We start from the raw sequence: 18198 nt of genomic DNA, 5'->3' as shown, positions 1-18198 counted from the left end.
AAAATAATGCCACAGCGGCTTTGCTGGACTTTTTGACCAGCTTCTTATAAGACTAAATTGTCATACCTGATGATTAACAGACGGCAATAAAACAAGTGAACAATAAACGTAAGTAAAATCCTGTAATAAACTGCTATACACTAAATCCCCAAAATAGCAAAATAACAGATTTTCTGAGGTAAACCCGCTGTACTATGTTCTGTTATATAGTTCTGCTTTTACCAGCAACAAGTTGTCTTATCTCCTAATACTCGTTATGAGGTTATAAAGCAGGTTCAGTGTCTGCGCTGGGTGTTGCGCCCCTCGCTCCTCTTGAACCTGTGTAATATACCTTCACTTACATGGGCCTTTATTATTTTACAGGGCCATAAAAAGATTCTGGGTTGATATGCTGTGATTGGCAAAACGTATATATTAGTTCTTCAGCCGAGACTGTAACTTATAGAAGGGAAGGTGTGAGTCCAGCTATGGGTCGCTACACGGGGAGAACCGCCCGCCTGGTGCTTATGTGTGTGGTCAGCCTCTTCCTCTTTGTAGTAGAGTTGGCAGTGGGGTACATAGGGAATTCCCTGTCACTCTCCTCTGATGGCTTTGCCGTTCTCTCCCACCTCATCTCCATGATAATCTCATTGCTGGGGGTCCATTACAGTCGGGTGCAGTGGCACCAGAGGAACACGTATGGCTTCCTCAGAGCAGACGCAGTTGGAGGTTTCGGCAATGCTGTCTTTGCCACCGCTCTGATGTTTAGCATCCTGGTGGAGGCCATCAAGAGGTTCATAGATCCACAGAAGACTGATGAAGCCCTGTTGGTCCTGATCGTAGGAGTCGTGGGCCTGGCCATCAATATAATAAACTATCTCATCTTTATGGACTGCTGTCTACCTAAGAAATCAAGCGATAATCTGGAACCGGAACAAGGTAAATAATGATCCTACTAATAATAAATGCTCATTCTAGCGAGCAGAAATAGTTACTGACAATATAATAAATGTAGCATTTCCTCTGCCAGCGAGTGGAGGGTTCTGCGCAGGAAGTGCATGTGCGTCACTAGGGACAGCCTGCTCAGGACGGGTCTGCGGCCTGTTCTCCGTGGTCTGACCACTGCTGACTGTGCGCTATTCTACCATTATTTCTTCTGAACTACTTTCCTATATCGCTTTTCATTAAGCAGCCAAGCAAACCCGATCGCTGGAGATAATACTCTGCCCATTATAATCACCTTTTCGCGGACTGTCTCCAGCACTGCAATCACTATAATATATATAATATAGCGTGCGCTCACAGGTAATAGACGATATTTAGGAAGAAATGTTCATTCCTTATTGTGTCTGTGCAGAACGTGGTCGCCGGTCACTGGAACCTCTGTTGGAACAAATGAAATTAACATTCACTAATATATAATCTCCAACACATTGTATCATTGTCATTTCTCTGACTATCCCTTGTATTGAACTACTAAAAAACTGCCAAAGCGCCTAAGTGATTAATTTACCGATGTGCAGTAGCACCTGAGCGCTGCCGGAAAGGCACTGTGTGTGCGCCTATAGGGAACAGCGCAGCCGTTTCTCCTTTGTCCATATTTATCCCTTGTATTGTCCTGCTTCAGCAAATCTACTTTCTCATAATATAGTGTAGCCTGATTCTTTCCCCAGATCTATCATGCTCTCTCTATACAGTGTGTGTGTATATGTGTATATATATATATATATATATATACACACACACGCGCATCCCAAGGCTTCTACTTTTTCAGAATATAGTATACTGTAGCTTGAGTAATTCCCTAGATCTATCATGCTCTCTCTCTCTCTATACAGTATATATATCTATATATATATATATATATATATATATATATATATATCTATCCCTAGTCTTTTAGCTGTCATAGTATTTCCCACATTATGCAGGGAACACCCTGGTGTGTTGGGTGAAAAGTCTCCCTTATCTCCACGTTGGGCCGTCACGTGGTTGGTAAAGTAACTTCTACTCTATAAAATGGCTCTAAAGTTCATGTGAGAAGGAGTGATGGCGTCAGAATGTTCCCGCAGGATTCCCGCTTCTCTGTAACCGCGGTGTAGAGTTCAGTCTTCTCCTCATTAATAAGTCTCTAGTACAGACCGGTTACTGCTCTGTGCTATGGGGCAGAACCCGATGTAACTTCATCCGAGGACAAAACTATCTTCTGTTTTTTACTTATTACATTTTATTAGTCTTGAAACAACATATGAGAGAGAAAAGGCGGGGTATGAACGCAAGGGGGCGCTACCAGAGAAAAGGCGGGGTATGAACGCAAGGGGGCGCTATCAGGAACTGTGCTTGTCTGACCTCTCCTGAAAAGTGAGGTGTATGGTGATCTGGACGTGGATGCGAAACTAAAGAGAGCCCGGATAGTCCCCCAGCATACGCCTGGCAGCCTCTGGGAAGGGGGGGGGGGGGGGGGGGGTATTATCTCCCCCTCCCTGTTAGAGGATCTAGCATAGGGGCGGGCAATTATTACCTCTGGGGGCCACTTGGCAGGTTTTGTTGAATTGTAGAGGAATGCAGGTGGTGACCTCCAGGCTCACATTATGGGGTATATTTACTAAGTTCTATATAAGATGGGATGTTGCCCTAAGCAACCAATGAGATTGCATGTATTATCTTCTAGCAGGTGCTAGATAAATGAGAAGTAGAATATGATTGGTTGCTATGGGCAATCCCATCTTACATAGAACTCCCATCTTAGTAAATTCACCCCTATGTGTCTATATAGACAGTCATGGACAAAGTGATGTCGTGGAAAACCATTGTCTCATGTACACCTGGATACCTGCATGCCTTCCTAGTTCATAGAATAAAGCAAAGAACATGAAAATAGAAAAAAATATCCAACAGGATAATGACACAAAAATACACGTTGTATTATTCTGCAGTGGCCTCTGTGAGTCCTGCTCTGAACCCTATGGAACATCTATGGGAAGAGCTGTAGCCTGGAGAAGGTACCGTCAGACCTGAGAGCGGTGCAGCAGTTGCTCCGGAAGAGTGGCCCAAACTATAGTACCTGGTGACAGGTGCAGAGGTCCCACTCACAGCACAGGAATCGCGGATTGCCTCTGACGGGTGTGCGGACAAGGGTCCCATCATTGTCATGCCGTGGGTGTGTATTCTCCAAATGGGGTACACGTCCCCAATCACACATTTAGGGGTGCCTGATGGGTCACTGCAGAAATCTATTACAGGGTGGAGATAAACAAGCACCTGAGAGTGTAATAAGTTATAGTATACTCTTTATGTCTAAATATATATATATACACACACACACACACACACACACACACACACACACACACACACACACACACACACACACACACACACACACACTATATATGTGTGTGTGTGTGTGTGTGTGTGTATGAAAATTAAGCTTCAAAAAATCATATCTGCAACAGACTGTAATAACCACAGTAAGATCTTCTGGATGTTTCCCTGTTGATCAGACGAATAAATCCAGCCACACTTCTCAGTACGGTCAGTAAGGCATGTAAGCTGGAGAAGTCCTATCACTATAGTAGTATATTTAGGTGAGAAATAACACCTTTATTAAACACTACGTAACATACAGATTTGTCCAGGTACTTCCTTACACATTGCAGCGTTTTATAGCAGTGACGAGATGTGGGCGTGCTCTCCTGTAGCCGGTTTTAACGTATATTTGATATGTTTTGGGAGAAAAATGCAAATGTACAAGACAGCTTTTCCTTGCCAATATCTTTCTTTTGCAATGCTGTGGAGAAAATGGCGCTGGTTAGTGCTGGAGGATCAAGCCCCGCCCCCTCGACGGCGGGCTTCGGTCCCGCTCATTTTTTTATACTGGCGGGGGTTTTATAATATACTGCCTCCGCAGTATCCGATACTGGTGCCAGTCTTATTTGAGGTAATTATTGCTGCCCAGGGCGCCCCCCTTGTGCCCTGCACCCTTGCTGTGCCTTGTGTGTGTGTGTGTGGGAGCAATGGCGCGCTGCGCGATACCTCTCTGAAGATCTGAAGTCTTCTGCCGCCTTTGAAGTTTTCTTTCTTCATATATTCACCCGGCTTCTATCTTCCGGCTCTGTGAGGAGGACGGCGGCGCGGCTCCGGGACGAACAGCGAGGACGACACCTGTGTTCCGACCCTCTGGAGCTAATGGTGTCCAGTAGCCTAAGAAGCAGAGCCCATCAGTCCAGGAAAGTGGGTCTGCTTCTCTCCCCTCAGTCCCACGACGCAGGGAGCCTGTAGCCAGCAGTGCTCCCTGAAAATAAAAAACCTAACAAAATTCTTTTCAGAGAAACTCAGTAGAGCTCCCTGTAATGCATCCAGTCTCCTCTGGGCACAGGAACTAACTGAGGTCTGGAGGAGGGGCATAGAGGGAGGGGCCAGTTCACACCCATCTAAAGTCTTAGAGTGCCCATGTCTCCTGCGGAGCCCGTCTATACCCCATGGTCCTTACGGAGTCCCCAGCATCCTCTAGGACGTAAGAGAAATAAAGGGAACATTAAAATAACACATCCTAGATCTGAATGAATGAAATATTCTTATTAAATACTTTGTTCTTTACATAGTTGAATGTGCTGACAACAAAATCACACAAAAATTATCAATGGAAATCAAATTTATTAACCCATGGAGGTCTGGATTTGGAGTCACACTCAAAATTAAACTGAAAAAACACACTACAGGCTGATCCAACTTTGATGTAATGTCCTTAAAACAAGTCTGTCACGATCCGGGTATCTGGACGCCATTTCTTACCTATCAGATGCCTCCTAAGGCTGGCTCAGCGCTCCAGGACCGGATCCCATCTGTTATCCTGATGTGCACATTCCCGCATCCTCTCCTGTCTCTCTGGACGCAGTCACAGTAACGCCTTATACATCTGGCATGGCGTCTCCCGCGGCCTCCGCCGCCGTCCCTGAGCTTCTGCATTTAGAGTGGCGATTACGTCAGCCGCGGCCTCCGCTGTGTCCGCGTGGTCGGATGTGCATCTGTCAGCCTGGCGTCTCCTGTCTCCGGTGGCCGGCGCCGCCATTACTGTTTTCCAGACCACATGGATTACAATCCAAACTTCCCTCCAAGTGTCTGCATGGGCGCAGCCATCTTGGATTCTGTCAGCTGATCATTCCTACCAATCCGTTGTCAGTATTATTAATTTGCATAATTGCCTAGCCAATGCCTTCCTTGCTGCAGGTATAAATAGGTTGTGCCTGAGCAAGGAAGGCGTCAGTGCTTTGGTTGTCAAACCTAGTTCCAGTTTGTCTCTCTTCTGTGAATGTCTTTCAGGTTCCAGCTCCTGTCTCCAGACTTCTGCTATAGAGACCCGCACCAGCATTCCACCTGCGGTGTAGCCTGACTCTCCGATCCATTCTGGACTCACCTGTTTCCAGCTACAACATCACCTGTTTCCAGCTCAGCTTCCAGCAGTGTACAGCTTCTCTTAAAGGGCCGGTGTCCTTTCTGCAGTTTACCACTCTCCACCGGTATTATTATTTCTCCGCTCTCAAATTCTACATTTCATCTACTTTGCATTGCTCTCAAGCTTTATTTATTATTTAACTGGTTCCAGTCAGTATCCACTCCGTGCCAACACCTGTCTGGTTCTAACCAGTACCCACAGCAGCATTTTATCTACAGCAGTCCAGCTTTCCCTGGAACACCAGCTGGTACGACCCTGGGCTTTCCTCATTGCTACAGTTGAGCCTGGTAAGGACTTTCCAACTTGCAGATAATAAGAACTGTCTCATACCACCAGAGCTCTGTGGCCCCTGCCACCCTGTAGTACCCAGGAACTGTATTATTATTTCTCTGCTGATTTTTATGTTACTTTTTACTGCTACTGTGATGCATGGAGTTTGTCATAAATAAATATCATTGACTTTTACTCAAGTTGTCGTGGTCACGCCTTCGGGCGGTTTCTCTTCATGTTACTTACATGTCCAGGGGTCTGATACAACCTCCCAGGTTCCGGTACATCTCAGCCCCTACAACTGAGGCTGCCTTCCGTCAGCTCAGGCCCTCAGTTGTGACAGTAAGCACTGACCAAATGAATCCAGCCGGAGACCAGGATCAAGCGGCCAGGCCGATGCAAGAACTAGCAGCCCGACTTGAACATCAGGAGGCTGCACAGGGCCACATCATCCGCTGTCTCCAGGATCTCTCTACTCGGCTGGATGGGATTCAGACAACTCTCCGTGGATCAGGCGCATCTGGGGCGTCAACCACAGTGACTCCAACTATAACCCCACCCACCTTACCCGTTTCTGCTCCACGTCTTCATCTTCCAACGCCAGCAAAATTTGACGGATCTCCAAGATTCTGCAGGGGATTTCTCAACCAGTGTGAGATTCAGTTTGAGCTACAACCTGGCAATTTTCCCAGTGACCGTACAAAAATTGCCTACATCATCTCTCTTCTCAGTGGCTCAGCCCTTGACTGGGCATCACCGTTATGGGAGAGGTCCGACACCCTGCTATTTTCTTACACTGCATTCGTGTCAACATTCAGGCGCATCTTCGACGAGCCAGGCCGGGTAACTTCAGCTTCGTCTGAGATTCTCCGTTTACGCCAGGGATCACATACTGTAGGACAATATCTTATACAGTTCCAGATCCTGGCATCTGAACTGGCATGGAACGACGAGGCCCTGTATGCTGCATTCTGGCATGGTTTATCCGAGCGTATTAAAGATGAGTTAGCTACCAGAGACTTACCCTCCAAGTTAGATGAGCTAATCTCACTTTGTACAAAAGTTGACTTACGTTTCAGAGAGAGAGCAACTGAGCGTGGAAGATCATCTGCTCCAAAATCTTCTGCTCCTCCTCCTCGCCAACTGTCACCAACTAAAGATGAACCCATGCAAATTGGCCGTTCCCGTTTAACTCCTGCTGAGCGCCGAAGACGTCTCTCTGAGTCTCTCTGTCTGTATTGTGCAGCTCCGTCTCACACTATTAATGCCTGTCCCAAACGTCCGGGAAAACTCCAAATCCTAGCTCGCCAAGGAGAGGGCCGGCTAGGAGTAATGATCTCCTCTCCATCTCCTCAAGATTGTAATCTCCCAGTCTCGCTTCAAGTTGCTCAACGTTATCAGAACGTCATTGCCCTCCTGGATTCCGGAGCAGCTGGGAACTTTATTACCGAAGCCTATGTTAAACGGTGGTCCCTACCCACCGAGAGACTTCCTTCCTCCTTTTCCTTAACTGCCGTGGATGGCAGTAAAATTTTTGATACAGTTATTGCTCTAAGGACTCTACCAGTTCGTCTGAGAGTGGGAGTTCTTCATTCCGAACTTATTTCACTTTTAGTGATTCCAAGAGCCACACATCCTGTGGTCCTGGGCCTTCCATGGCTCCGTCTTCACAATCCTACAATTGATTGGACGACTACGCAAATCCTGGCATGGGGTCCCTCCTGTGCTGAGACATGTTTGTTTAAAGTGTTGCCTGTCTGTTCTTCCTCCCCCAGGTCGTCTGATGTTCCACCTCCTCCATATCAAGATTTCACGGATGTGTTCAGTAAAGCTTCTGCTGATATCCTTCCTCCTCATAGAGAATGGGACTGCCCGATTGATCTCGTTCCAGGGAAGGTTCCACCTCGAGGCCGAACTTATCCGTTGTCTCTGCCCGAGACGCATTCTATGGAGGAATACATTAAAGAGAACCTAGCAAAGGGGTTCATTCGACCTTCTTCTTCTCCAGCCGGCGCAGGCTTCTTTTTTGTAAAAAAGAAAGATGGTGGTCTGCGGCCGTGCATCGACTACAGAGGTTTGAACGACATTACCATCAAGAACCGCTATCCTTTACCCCTGATTACTGAGCTCTTTGACAGAGTTAGCGGAGCTACCATCTTTACAAAGCTGGACTTGAGAGGTGCATACAATCTCATCCGGATCCGTGAGGGTGACGAGTGGAAGACCGCATTTAACACCCGTGACGGACATTATGAGTACCTCGTCATGCCCTTCGGATTGAGCAATGCTCCAGCTGTCTTCCAGCATTTCGTCAATGAGATCTTCAGAGACATTCTATACCGTCATGTCGTGGTCTATCTAGATGATATCCTCATTTTTGCCAACAATTTAGAGGAACATCGTTTTTGGGTAAAGGAGGTTCTGTCCCGTCTCCGTGTCAATCATCTCTATTGCAAATTAGAGAAATGCGTCTTTGAAGTCAAGTCCATTCCGTTTCTAGGGTACATTGTGTCCGGTTCCGGACTAGAGATGGATCCTGAGAAACTACAAGCAATCCAGAATTGGCCGGTACCCTTAACCCTCAAAGGGGTCCAGAGGTTCTTAGGGTTCGCCAATTATTACCGAAAGTTTATACGAGACTTTTCCACCATTGTGGCGCCTATTACTGCTTTCACCAAGAAGGGTGCTAACCCGTCCAAGTGGTCTGAAGAAGCCATGCAAGCTTTTCATCTTTTAAAACAGAGGTTCATCTCTGCGCCTGTCCTGAAACAGCCTGACATCGACTCTCCTTTCATCTTAGAGGTGGATGCCTCCTCCATTGGAGTAGGAGCGGTGTTATCTCAGAGGGCTAAAGATGGCCATTTACATCCTTGCAGTTTCTTCTCACGGAAGTTCTCCCCAGCGGAGCGCAACTATGCCATTGGCGACCAGGAGTTGCTAGCTATCAAGCTCGCTCTAGAGGAGTGGAGATACCTGTTGGAGGGAGCTTCTCATTCAATCACCATCCTTACAGACCACAAGAACCTTCTATATCTGAAAGGCGCACAATGTCTCAACCCTCGTCAGGCCAGATGGGCACTTTTCTTTTCCAGGTTCGACTTTAAACTCCAGTTCTGTCCGGGCTCTCAGAATCGCAAGGCCGATGCCCTTTCCCGCTCATGGGAGCAAGAAAATGAGTCAGAGTCTTCAGACAAGCATCCTATTATAAATCCGTTGGCATTCTCCACGGTAGGGATGGACTCTACGCCCCCATCAGGGAAAAGTTTTGTGAAGCCGACACTAAGGAAGAAGCTCATGCATTGGGCCCATGCTTCCCGCTTTGCCGGACATACAGGTATCCAAAAAACCCTGGAGTTTATCTCTAGGTCCTATTGGTGGCCAACTCTGAAAAAGGACGTTTTGGAGTTTATTGCATCTTGCCCAAAGTGTGCTCAACATAAAGTATCCTGCCAGTCGCCTGCGGGGCAACTGGTTCCACTGTCTGTTCCCCGTCGACCATGGACCCATTTGTCGATGGATTTTATTACAGATTTACCCATGTGCAACAAGTTCAATACCATCTGGGTGGTAGTTGACCGGTTCACCAAGATGGCACACTTCATTCCTCTCACCGGTCTTCCGTCAGCTTCCAAGTTGGCTCAAGTATTCATACAAGAGATCTTCCGACTCCACGGTCTTCCTGAAGAAATTATCTCAGATCGAGGAGTTCAATTCACAGCCAAATTCTGGCGAAGTTTATGTCAAGTCCTTCAAGTCAAACTAAAGTTTTCCACGGCTTACCATCCTCAGACCAATGGTCAAACCGAGAGGGTGAATCAGGACTTGGAGGCCTTCCTCCGCATTTATGTGTCCTCCTCTCAAGATGACTGGGTTCAATTACTTCCCTGGGCCGAGTTCTGTCATAACAACCAGTATCATTCTTCATCTGCTTCAACACCATTCTTCACTAACTTTGGATTCCACCCTAAAGTCCCTGAGTTCCAACCGCTTCCAGCAACTTCTGTTCCCGCAGTGGATATCACCTTGCATCAGTTTGCCAATATCTGGAAGAGCGTACGATCAGCTCTGCTCAAGGCATCGTTCAGGTACAAGAAGTTTGCGGATAAGAAGCGTCGAGCAGTTCCTGCTCTCAAGGTGGGTGATCGGGTATGGTTATCCACGAAGAATTTGAGGTTAAGAGTTCCCAGTATGAAGTTTGCACCTCGCTACATCGGTCCTTTTAAAATTGATCAAGTCATCAATCCTGTTGCTTACAGACTCCAGTTGCCTCCCTTCTTAAAGATACCCAGGACATTCCATGTTTCCCTGTTGAAACCGCTAATCTTGAATCGGTTTCATTCCTCACTTCCTCCAACTCCGAAAGTCCAAACTCAACGAGGCGTTGAGTATGAAGTAGCCAAGATCCTGGACTCACGTCACCGTTACGGTCAACTTCAGTATCTTATTGACTGGAAGGGTTATGGCCCTGAGGAACGTTCATGGACCAATGCTTCTGATGTCCATGCTCCTGCCTTGGTCCGGAGATTCCATTCCAAGTTTCCTCAAAAGCCAAAGAAGTGTCCTGGGGCCACTCCTAAAGGGGGGGGTGCTGTCACGATCCGGGTATCTGGACGCCATTTCTTACCTATCAGATGCCTCCTAAGGCTGGCTCAGCGCTCCAGGACCGGATCCCATCTGTTATCCTGATGTGCACATTCCCGCATCCTCTCCTGTCTCTCTGGACGCAGTCACAGTAACGCCTTATACATCTGGCATGGCGTCTCCCGCGGCCTCCGCCGCCGTCCCTGAGCTTCTGCATTCAGAGTGGCGATTACGTCAGGCGCGGCCTCCGCTGTGTCCGCGTGGTCGTATGTGCATCTGTCAGCCTGGCGTCTCCTGTCTCCGGTGGCCGGCGCCGCCATTACTGTTTTCCAGACCACATGGATTACAATCCAAACTTCCCTCCAAGTGTCTGCATGGGCGCAGCCATCTTGGATTCTGTCAGCTGATCATTCCTACCAATCCGTTGTCAGTATTATTAATTTGCATAATTGCCTAGCCAATGCCTTCCTTGCTGCAGGTATAAATAGGTTGTGCCTGAGCAAGGAAGGCGTCAGTGCTTTGGTTGTCAAACCTAGTTCCAGTTTGTCTCTCTTCTGTGAATGTCTTCCAGGTTCCAGCTCCTGTCTCCAGACTTCTGCTATAGAGACCCGCACCAGCATTCCATCTGTGGTGTAGCCTGACTCTCCGATCCGTTCTGGACTCACCTGTTTCCAGCTACAACATCACCTGCTTCCAGCTCAGCTTCCAGCAGTGTACAGCTTCTCTTAAAGGGCCGGTGTCCTTTCTGCAGTTTACCACTCTCCACCGGTATTATTATTTCTCCGCTCTCAAATTCTACATTTCATCTACATTGCATCGCTCTCAAGCTTTATTTATTATTTAACTGGTTCCAGCCAGTATCCACTCCGTGCCAACACCTGTCTGGTTCTAACCAGTACCCACAGCAGCATTTTATCTACAGCAGTCCAGCTTTCCCTGGAACACCAGCTGGTACGACCCTGGGCTTTCCTCATTGCTACAGTTGAGCCTGGTAAGGACTTTCCAACTTGCAGATAATAAGAACTGTCTCATACCACCAGAGCTCTGTGGCCCCTGCCACCCTGTAGTACCCAGGAACTGTATTATTATTTCTCTGCTGATTTTTATGTTACTTTTTACTGCTACTGTGATGCATGGAGTTTGTCATAAATAAATATCATTGACTTTTACTCAAGTTGTCGTGGTCACGCCTTCGGGCGGTTTCTCTTCATGTTACTTACATGTCCAGGGGTCTGATACAACCTCCCAGGTTCCGGTACATCTCAGCCCCTACAACTGAGGCTGCCTTCCGTCAGCTCAGGCCCTCAGTTGTGACAAAGTCAAAATGATGCTCAGTAGTGTGTGTGACCTCCACGTGCCTGTATGACCTCCCTACAACGCCTGGGCATGCTCCTGATGAGGTGGCGGATGGTCTCCTGAGGGATCTGCTCCCAGACCTGGACTAAAGCATCCGCCAACTCCTGGACAGTCTGTGGTGCAACGTGGCGTTGGTGGATGGAGCGAGACATGATGTCCCAGATGTCTGGGGAATGGGCGGGCCAGTCCATAGCATCAATGCCTTCGTCTTGCAGGAACTGCTGACACACTCCAGCCATATGAGGTCTAGCATTGTCTTGCATTAGGAGGAACCCAGGGCCAACCGCACCAGCATATGGTCTCACAAGGGGTCTCATCTCGGTACCTAATGGCAGTCAGGCTACCTCTGGCGAGCACATGGAGGGCTGTGCGGCCCCCCAAAGAAATGCCACCCCACACCATTACTGACCCACTGCCAAACCGGTCATGCTGGAGGATGTTGCAGGCAGCAGAACGTTCTCCTTGGCGTCTCCAGACTCTGTCACGTCTGTCACATGTGCTCCGTGAGAACCTGCTTTCATCTGTGAAGAGCACAGGGTGCCAGTGGCGAATTTGCCAATCTTGGTGTTCTCTGGCAAATGCCAAACGTCCTGCACGGTGTTGGGCTGTAAGCACAACCCCCACCTGTGGACGTCGGGCCCTCATACCACCCTCATGGATCCTTTTTCTGATCGTTTGAGTAGACACATGCACATTTGTGGCTTGCTGGAGGTCATTATGCAGGGCTCTGGCAGTGCTCCTCCTGTTCCTCCTTGCACAAAGGCAGAGGTAGCGGTCCTGCTGCTGGGTTGTTGCCCTCCTACGGCCTCCTCCACGTCTCCTGATGTACTGGCCTGTCTCCTGGTAGCGCCTCCATGCTCTGGACACTACCCTGACAGATACAGCAAACCTTCTTGCCACAGCTCGCATTGATGTGCCATCCTGGATGAGCTGCACTACCTGGGCTACTTGTGTGGGTTGTAGACTCCGTCTCATGCTACCACTAGAGTGAAAGCACTGCCAGCTTCCAAAAGTGACCAAAACATCAGCCAGAAAGCATAGGAGCTGAGAAGTGGTCTGTGGTCACCACCTGCAGAACAACTCCTTTATTGGGGGTGTCTTGCTAATTGCCTATAATTCCCACCTGTTGTCTATTCCATTTGCACAACAGCATGTGAAATTGATTGTCAATCAGTGTTGCTTCCTAAGTGGACAGTTTGATATCACAGAAGTGTGATTGACTTGGAGTTACATTGTGTTGTTTAAGTGTTCCCTTTATTTTTTTGAGCAGTGTGTGTGTGTGTATATATATATATATGTGTGTGTATATATATATGTGTGTATATATATATATATATATATATATATATATATATGTAATAGACACCAGCACTCCCAGGAAACTTTAAATCATGAGGCTTGTATTAAATAAAGATGCAATACTTAGTAGTTTATATAACAGATCCCTGAACAGGGAGATGCACTCTCCAAAGAAAGACTTAGTCCAATCCAGATATAGTCATTTTAATGTTCGATATAATCGCTCAATATGTCAACGTTTCGATTCCAATGTAGAATCTTTGTCAAGACGAGCATGATAATGGCATCCAAAGTCATATAAATATCAATGAAAGTAGTTCAAAGCCCTCAAGAAAATGCAAGCTGGTCATATTGAGCTACAGGTGTAAAGGCAGAGCATATCTGCCAGATGGGGTACTCATTACTCCAAACTAATATCCAGTATAGACAGCAAATACACATCTGAGCATCAGGACAGGGCTGATGCCTCTACACCTGTAGTTCAATATGACCAGCTTGCAATTTCATTACTACTTAGCCTGGGATCAAAGAATCTCTCTTCAGCTCTCTGGGTAGCTCTACTTATACCTCCAGAAGCTTCATATTGCTGGGGTGTGTGTCACCTCTGTGTCTTAGGATCTTACAGCATTGGAATACAATACATATTCTAATCAAGGTGATTACATCAGAGAGCCACCCTGTCTGATCAGCTCACTTTTGGACAATAGGGAGTAAACAAACATGGACAATGGTACCTTATATGACTCAACCTTTGAGTATCCACTGTGGTGTATGAAAACAATAGGAAACTAGGTCTAACATAAATACATTATCTAAAGGGTAACAGATAACATAACACAATTGCATATACTGTATTAACAATATTTAGGTTGATTTAAACACAGTATTGGGTGAGCAGCAATGGACATGTTATGGAGAATGAACAAACAGACGAATTGGATGGATATGGGTATAAAAAATACATATTTGACATGGGAAATGAGGCATAGCTATATTAATTGTCACAGACCTAATTTCCCCAGTCACCAAAGGTTTTTATAACATTCGGAGGTTAACCCATCCGGTCCTGGGGCATTCTTCATAGACAAAGAGTCTATGGCCTTCATGACCTCTTCCACCGTTTTCTCATTCCTTAAGGAATCAAGAAAACTGGCAACGCTCTCAAGACCCGGAGTCTCCCTCAGAAACTGCTCCATCCTCTCTGATGAGTGGCTTCACAGACAAAAGGTCAGAGTAAAAGGATCGCACAACCTCCAGAATGCCCCCCCCCCCCATCCTCACGGAGGACGCCCTGGACATCGCACAACCCCCTCACCTCCTTACAGTTGACAGAGTTCCTACAGCTCTGGTAAGGATCAGGCGAGTGGTATTTACCATAATCCCTCTCCAGAACCAAGGAAGCATACCGGTCATACTGGTACTCCTTCATCTGAGCTTTCACCCGGGAGATTTCCCCATCATCCCCTGGCTCAGATATCAAGAAATCAAGTCCCTTTCTCAAGGCATGGTAGATATTTACCAAGTTCTTTTTGGCTACGAGGTTGCGGAAAAAGCTGTGAGCTGTGAGCCCTTTTCTTGCATACCTCCTACCACTCTGACCTACTCCATCCTGCCTCCAAAAGTGACTCCTGAGATTCAAAGAAGTCTCTGAAGGACTGTCTAATCTCTTCCTCTTTCAGAAGCTCAGAGTTTAAGCGCCACAGGCCCGCCCTTTCTGAGGGGATTCTGAGGCATTCAAGGATGCACACAGGCAAACGTGATCAGAGAACTCTACTGGCTCAGCTCAGGGAACGAAGTTTTTGAACTCTCAACACAAAATCTATCTATTCTACTCCTACATCTACCTCTAAAAAAGGTGAACCCCGTGAGGTCTGGTGAATGGCGAATGTGCACATCCACCAGACCTGCCTGCCTAACCATACTATCTAAAAAATAGGAATCATAACCTAGAGCAGTCTTTGAACCCCCCCCCCCCTTCCCGCCTAAGGACAGTATTGAAATCACCACCGAAGACTATCTGCCAGGCTGAAAAAAGAGACGGCTTTATCTCCCTGAAAAGACACTTCCTATCCCACTTAGTCTGGGGGCCATAGATAATTATAAGCCTTAGGTCATGTCCTCTCAGGTTGACATCCAAAACCATACACCTGCCTACCTGGAGCTCAATAACCCGTTGGACAGTTATCATGCCGGTAAAAAGGACTGCCAGCCCACTGTATGACTCGGCCGCAAGAGTCCAGAAAGTTGGCCCACGCCTCCACTCAACTTTTGTATTGTGAAGGTCTGCAAGCCGCCCAATCCTGGTCTCCTGCAAAAAATGATATCAACTTCCGGTTTGCTAAAAAAACTCAAAAGCCATGTGCCGAGCGCATACTGAAAGGATTGAGGCCACATTAAGTGTGGCAAACCTTATGGGCTGAGAAGCCATCCTTCAGGGTTATTGAAATAGGACTTAACTCACTGCTTCTTTGCTTGCTTCGGAGACTCCTCATCTGAGGAGCCCCACCGCTTGCACCTCACACCGGTCGGCAAGGAGTTCCCCTCCAAAACTTCCTCCTCATCAGAGGAAGGAGCCTTGCCAAACCCCGGAGAAGAAACCACAACTTTAATAGCTACACCTGCATCAGACACCCCAAGGAGGCAACCAATAGTTAGATCCCCCTCAGCATCTGGGGGAGCAGGAGGAAAAGGGGGGGGAGGAGGGAAGAGGGTACAGGGACTTGGTCAGAAAGAACCTGAGAGGCAGGAGCTGGTTCCCCCACAGAAACCACTGAAGAGGCTACAGCATCAGGCACAGGACCCTGAAGGCCCAGACAAGGTGCTGTTTGGGGACTATTTTTTAAATCTGCCATCCTGTCTGACACTGCAGTGCCACTCCTAGATGGGCCAGGTGTTTGTGTCGGCCACTTAGGTCGCTTAGCTTAGTCATCCAGCGACCTCGGTGCAAATTTTAGGACTAAAAATAATATTGTGAGGTGTGAGGTGTTCAGAATAGACTGGAAATGAGTGGAAATTATGGTTATTGAGGTTAATAATATTATGGGATCAAAATGACCCACAAATTCTATGATTTAAGCTGTTTTTGAGGGTTTTTTGTAAAAAAACACCCGAATACAAAACACACCCGAATCCGACAAAAAATTTTCAGGGAGGTTTTGCCAAAACGCGTCCAAATCCAAAACACGGCCACGGAACCGAAACCAAAGCACACAACCCGAAAAATGTCCGGTGCACATCACTAGTTTATACTTCTGTGGTTTGCCACAAAACTAAGCCACACTAAGTAATAGAGATGAGCGGGTTCGGTTTCTCTGAATCCGAACCCGCCAGAACTTCATGTTTTTTTTCACGGGTCCGAGCGACTCGGATCTTCCCGCCTTGCTCGGTTAACCCGAGCGCGCCCGAACGTCATCATGACGCTGTCGGATTCTCGCGAGGCTCGGATTCTATCGCGAGACTCGGATTCTATATAAGGAGCCGCGCGTCGCCGCCATTTTCACACGTGCATTGAGATTGATAGGGAGAGGACGTGGCTGGCGTCCTCTCCATTTAGATTATAAGAGACTGAGAGAGATTTACTGGAGCTGACTAGGAGGAGTACTGTTACTGTAGAAGTGTAGAGACTGAGTGGAGAGAGTTTACTAGTGAGGACAGTGCAGTTTACTTTATAATCCGTTCTCTGCCTGAAAAAAGCGATACACAGCACACAGTGACTCAGTCACATACCATATCTGTGTGCACTGCTCAGGCTCAGGCCAGTGTGCTGCATCATCTATATATATATATATTATATATCTGTCTGACTGCTCAGCTCACACAGCTTATAATTGTGGGGGAGACTGGGGAGCACTACTGCAGTGCCAGTTATAGGTTATAGCAGGAGCCAGGAGTACATAATATATTATATAGTGAGTGACCACCAGACACACAGTGCAGTTTATTTAATATATCCGTTCTCTGCCTGAAAAAAGCGATACACACAGTGACTCAGTCAGTCACATACCATATCTGTGTGCACTGTTCAGGCTCAGGCCAGTGTGCTGCATCATCTATATTATATATCTGTCTGACTGCTCAGCTCACACAGCTTATAATTGTGGGGGAGACTGGGGAGCACTACTGCAGTGCCAGTTATAGGTTATAGCAGGAGCCAGGAGTACATAATATATTATATAGTGAGTGACCACCAGACACACAGTGCAGTTTATTTAATATATCCGTTCTCTGCCTGAAAAAAGCGATACACACAGTGACTCAGTCAGTCACATACCATATCTGTGTGCACTGCTCAGGCTCAGGCCAGTGTGCTGCATCATCTATATATATTATATATCTGTCTGACTGCTCAGCTCACACAGCTTATAATTGTGGGGGAGACTGGGGAGCACTACTGCAGTGCCAGTTATAGGTTATAGCAGGAGCCAGGAGTACATAATATTATATTAAAATTAAACAGTGCACACTTTTGCTGCAGGAGTGCCACTGCCAGTGTGACTAGTGACCAGTGACCTGACCACCAGTATATATAATATTAGTAGTATACTATCTCTTTATCAACCAGTCTATATATTAGCAGCAGACACAGTACAGTGCGGTAGTTCACGGCTGTGGCTACCTCTGTGTCGGCACTCGGCAGCCCGTCCATAATTGTATATACCACCTAACCGTGGTTTTTTTTTCTTTCTTTATAGTCATACTAGTTACGAGTATACTATCTCTTTATCAACCAGTCTATATTAGCAGCAGACACAGTACAGTGCGGTAGTTCACGGCTGTGGCTACCTCTGTGTCGGCACTCGGCAGCCCGTCCATAATTGTATATACCACCTAACCGTGGTTTTTTTTTCTTTCTTTATACATACATACTAGTTACGAGTATACTATCTCTTTATCAACCAGTCTATATTAGCAGCAGACACAGTACAGTGCGGTAGTTCACGGCTGTGGCTACCTCTGTGTCGGCACTCGGCAGCCCGTCCATAATTGTATATACCACCTAACCGTGGTTTTTTTTTCTTTCTTTATACATACATACTAGTTACGAGTATACTATCTCTTTATCAACCAGTCTATATATTAGCAGCAGACACAGTACAGTGCGGTAGTTCACGGCTGTGGCTACCTCTGTGTCGGCACTCGGCAGCCCGTCCATAATTGTATATACCACCTAACCGTGGTTTTTTTTTCTTTCTTTATACATACATACTAGTTACGAGTATACTATCTCTTTATCAACCAGTCTATATTAGCAGCAGACA

At 46.9% G+C, this 18198-nt stretch overlaps 1 protein-coding gene across 1 annotated transcript in view; it reads left to right on the top strand.

Annotated features, from left to right (window-relative positions):
- The first annotated feature begins 467 nt into the window (after positions 1 to 467).
- Positions 468 to 18198, top strand: part of LOC134911916 (calcium/manganese antiporter SLC30A10-like) — a 62216-nt gene continuing 44485 nt past the window's right edge. Inside the window, exons 1-4 of the mRNA XM_063919864.1 lie at positions 468 to 873; positions 1653 to 1681; positions 8834 to 8880; positions 11017 to 11021. Of these exons, the coding sequence (XP_063775934.1) occupies positions 468 to 873; positions 1653 to 1681; positions 8834 to 8880; positions 11017 to 11021 (487 nt within the window). The remainder of the gene's footprint in view (positions 874 to 1652; positions 1682 to 8833; positions 8881 to 11016; positions 11022 to 18198) is intronic.

Source organism: Pseudophryne corroboree, chromosome 4 (genome assembly GCF_028390025.1).
Source record: "Pseudophryne corroboree isolate aPseCor3 chromosome 4, aPseCor3.hap2, whole genome shotgun sequence".
NCBI lineage: Eukaryota > Metazoa > Chordata > Amphibia > Anura > Myobatrachidae > Pseudophryne > Pseudophryne corroboree.
Note: the sequence above shows the minus strand (reverse complement) of the source record. Positions and strands in the feature narration are given on the sequence as shown.